We start from the raw sequence: 4,426 nt of genomic DNA, 5'->3' as shown, positions 1-4,426 counted from the left end.
TGGTTATGCTTATATGCATGCATACAAGTCCTTTGGTTGGTCTCTCCCCCTTAGCCTCACCCTCTCCTGCCTTCCCTCTGAGATTTGAGCATCGATCGATGCTTCTCTGTCTTTAGATCTATTTTTTGATTAGCTATATTAAGGAGAGAGTATACACTGCCTAAATATGCCTTTTGTTTGGCCTCCATTAATAATTAGTAAATGGAAAATTTGCATGTTGAATGATACAGTTTTACATGAGATTGCAATAATGGTTCTTTGGATTGCCTTTATAGGATTTCTTAATTGTTGTTTACCATTACTACCAACCTTTATTTTAGAACCCACACTACTTTCAAAATTGGAAAAAAAGTTAAAAGTTCATGTTTTGTGCTTCCTAGTGATCTCAATTACTTTGGAATTTTGAAACAAAATATTATTTGTTGTGTAATAACCAGAATGATGGATGTACTGATTTCTCTTAATTTATATGAGGAATTTATTTACATTATTGATTCTTTATGTGTACTATAATACAATTGTCAAGTAAGAACACAAACATTTTCTAAGATTTTGTAGAGTGACTCACTTTTTAAAAACTATCCATTTTATGACATACTGGCTTGAAGGATACATATTTCAATTGGATGTTTAAATTTAACAGAATAACATTGATTTTTTTTTAAACTTTAAAATACAGTCATTTAATTTTTAATCATGTACTATTCATTTAAAACACATTTTTATCACCTTTATAATCAGTTGACATTTCAAATGTATTGGGGCAAATTAATAATTACATTAACATGATTATTTTGGAAAATTATTTACTGGAATATTAACAGGATTATGCAAAATTAGTACTTAATATGACATTCAAGGATGTTTGGTTGTTTGATAATCTCTGTCTTTTTAATTGTAGGTCTCTGTGGAAGAATTAGAACAGAGTATTAGTGTGAAAATAGCTAGAGAAGCCATAATGAATATAAATAAACCAGAGAGCCTTTTTAAGTCTACAAGTGGATTTGTAGAAACCAAAGTATACTTTGCAGGCTTACCTCGGACACTGAGGAATACACTCATTAAGCCGGTAAGGATCCAAGCTTTTTACATTCGTTCATCAGGGATGAATTCCTTTTGTTTGTAATAGATTTGAAAAGATATTGCCAAAGTCAAAAGAAGTTATTTTATCGAACATACCAACTGTGACAACTTGAATTGAACATGGAAAAATAACATTAGTGGCCCTTGAAGTTATATTAAGAAAACAGAAAAATGAGTGTAGTGTTTTTGAGCCCATTTAACCTCCAGCAATTTTATTATTTTTTATTTTTATTTTGGCACCAGAACTTGGAAAACATTTATTAGCCATGATAGGGAAAATTCTCACTATGCATTATAAAAAGGACAGCCATATATCAACTGTTACAAAAATGAAATAAGGTGAACATTTTTAACAAACTGAACTATTTTCTTAAAGAGACTTCCTCTACTGTCAGAGCTCTTGAAAGGCCTCCTGGTCAGTCATTGGAAGCAATGCTTCACGTAATTGATAAGCTTGTCTTCCACTTTGGGAAGAGAACCACCTTTTTCTATTCTTCCTTGCAGTGAAATAGAAAATTTTAAATTCTTAAGCTTTAATTCACGGCTAACATCATAATTGTACATAGCCATTAAACATAAAACTACATATATTTGAATCGCCAAATACATTATTTTATAAAGTCAGTTAAAGAGCTTTCTTAGGTCTACTTTAGAACTTAAATTTGGGAGATAAGAATGGCATATAAGGTGGAACTTTTTTTATTTAAGAAATCTTTACTAGGAGTATGACTGCAGCTTGTCATAAATTGAAGTTAGATACAGTAGATGATTTTCTGAATATGATGTTTAATAACTGTGGAATAGGTTTTATGAAGGAGACTAATCACTGTCCTTGGAGAGTTTTAAATATTTCATCTGTATTCATGGATCTGCCAATTGCACCTGCTGATTTAACTTAAATATTTACTATTTCATATCTATCTTTCACTCATGGCAATTCACAGTTACCTTTAAGTTAAAAGATTTCTGTAATATGATATAAAACCTGAATTAGTTAACCCATGTCAGAGTGAATATACCTGTTCTTTGAAATTGATAAATCCAGACACTTTAACAATAAAATAAATTATTCAAAAAGAATCAACTATTTATGACATGGCCACCACATATCTTCAGTCTGACTGGATGCCATGGTGAGGCTAAAGAATGGAAACACGTGAGGTCCTCTAATTGCATTTACCACACAGGTCTGTCTTGCCAATGCTTGAGTCTGATGGCAAGACAAATCTGTGTAGTAAATGCAATTAGAGAAAAATAGAAACCAGCATAGAGCCCAGGGCCACAGCTAGACACATATATGGAACTTGAGAGCAGGAAAGTTACCCCTGAATGCCATAAAAGAGGCATGTAGGGCTTGAGGTATTAGAAATTATTAGGATCTTAATGGAGGCCTGTGATGGCATAAGCTCACTACCTGGAAAAGACTATCCATCTGATAGTCTTTTCTTTGATGTCATTTAAAAAATATTTTTAGTATCTTGAATTTTATCTAAAATTTTCTTTTCAAAGTGTTCTTCAGATGGATAGTCTTTTCCAGGTAGTGAGCTTATGCCATCACAGGCCTCCATTAAGATCCTAATAATTTCTAATACCTCAAGCCCTACATGCCTCTTTTATGGCATTCAGGGGTAACTTTCCTGCTCTCAAGTTCCATATATGTGTCTAGCTGTGGCCCTGGGCTCTATGCTGGTTTCTATTTTTCTCTAATTGCATTTACTACACAGATTTGTCTTGCCATCAGACTCAAGCATTGGCAAGACAGACCTGTGTGGTAAATGCAAAAAGAAAAGATTTTCCCTCTAAGTGAAAACCTGTTTCTATAATCAGTTAAGCCACTATCAGTCTGACAAGTTAAAAATGCACTCCTTGACGTATATTCTGTTTTGTTAGATTAATCCTCGTCTAGATGGATGTATGCGAGGCTGGAATTTGATGAATCAAGGAACTGCAAGAGTAGATGAAATTATTCAAGAAAGACAAAATAAGCATTGTTTTATCACTGTGGAGAAAGGTTCCTACTATCCTGGTTCTGGAGTTGCTCAATTTAGCATAGATTATAGTAAGTGATTTCCCATTTTATCTCTCTTTTCTCATTAATGACTAAATTTATTCATTGACAAATAGCAGTAATTCCTTCAGTAAACATTATGAGTGCCTACTTTCTGCCAGGCATAGTATTAAGCTTATTCATATTATTATATACTTGTTATAAAAATTTCCCCAGCATATTGAGGGAAAAAGTAGTTGAATATGCCTGTGTTATTATTTAAAGATTATTGGCACATAGCCTGATTAATTTTGGGTAAATTCAATTGAAGCTTCAACAATTTCTCAGTTGTATTGAGTCTACTAATTAATATAATTAAAAGGATGCATCTTCATTTCTAGTATTTTTCATTTGCTTCTTTCTTAAAATGTTTACCTCTCATGAAATTTCTTTTCTGTTCATACATGTTGTCCCATCTTTTCCAATGAGCCTTCAACATATTAATTATAATTTTTTAAAATTCCCTGTCTGATAGTTCCAATGTCTGTGTCATATCCAAACCTGATCATGTTGATTGCATTGTCTCTTGACCATGTGTTGCTTTTTTCATTCTTTCTTCCACATCACATAATTTTTGTTTTAAAGGTGGGCATCTTATGCAGAACAGCAGAGACTGAGATAAATAACATTTAGATCTGGAAATGAGCACACCTCCGCTTTTGTTAGGCTCTTTACTGAGGGATGATGAATCAATCTACTCAAGTGTTGAGCAGCTTAGGTTTTGTTGTTTCTGTGACTACTTTTAAAATTCCATTAATATTATCTTATGCTTAGGGTAGCAGTTGGTAATCCAGAGGGTTTTTTTTTTTAATTCTGTATGTTGAAAGTATTACATATGTCTCCTTTCCCCCTCCCCCTGCAAGTGACCTCTCCTAGCCTCCTCCCACTTCCCAGCATAGGCCCTCACCCCCTTATTGTCTGTGTCCATTGGTTAAGCTTATATGCATCCATACAAGTCTTTTGGTTGATCTCTTACCCTGTCCCCCTCCACCTTCCTCTGCCTTCCCTCTGAAGTTGACAGTCTGTTCGATGCTTCTATGTCTCTATTTTTGTTCATCAGTTTATGTTGTTCATTATATTTCACAAATTAGTGAGATCATGTGATATTTGTCTTTGACTAACTTATTTCACTCAGCATAATGCTCTCCAGGTCCATCCATGCTGCTGCAAATGGTAACAGTTCTTTTTCACAGCAGCATAGTATTCCACTGTGTAGATGTACCATCGGTTTTTAATCCACTCATCTACTGATGGGCACTTAGGCTGTTTCCAAATCTTAGCTATTGTAAATTGTGC

The 4,426-nt window shown here is 33.7% G+C and overlaps 1 protein-coding gene across 1 annotated transcript in view; it reads left to right on the top strand.

Annotated features, from left to right (window-relative positions):
- Positions 1–4,426, top strand: part of PROS1 (protein S (alpha)) — an 85,536-nt gene that overhangs the window by 65,570 nt on the left and 15,540 nt on the right. The window contains exons 11-12 of the mRNA XM_005879732.2: positions 902–1,069; positions 2,974–3,142. Of these exons, the coding sequence (XP_005879794.1) occupies positions 902–1,069; positions 2,974–3,142 (337 nt within the window). The remainder of the gene's footprint in view (positions 1–901; positions 1,070–2,973; positions 3,143–4,426) is intronic.

The sequence above is a fragment of the Myotis brandtii genome, unplaced genomic scaffold (assembly GCF_000412655.1).
Source record: "Myotis brandtii unplaced genomic scaffold, ASM41265v1 scaffold609, whole genome shotgun sequence".
NCBI classification, from domain to species: domain Eukaryota; kingdom Metazoa; phylum Chordata; class Mammalia; order Chiroptera; family Vespertilionidae; genus Myotis; species Myotis brandtii.
Note: the sequence above shows the minus strand (reverse complement) of the source record. Positions and strands in the feature narration are given on the sequence as shown.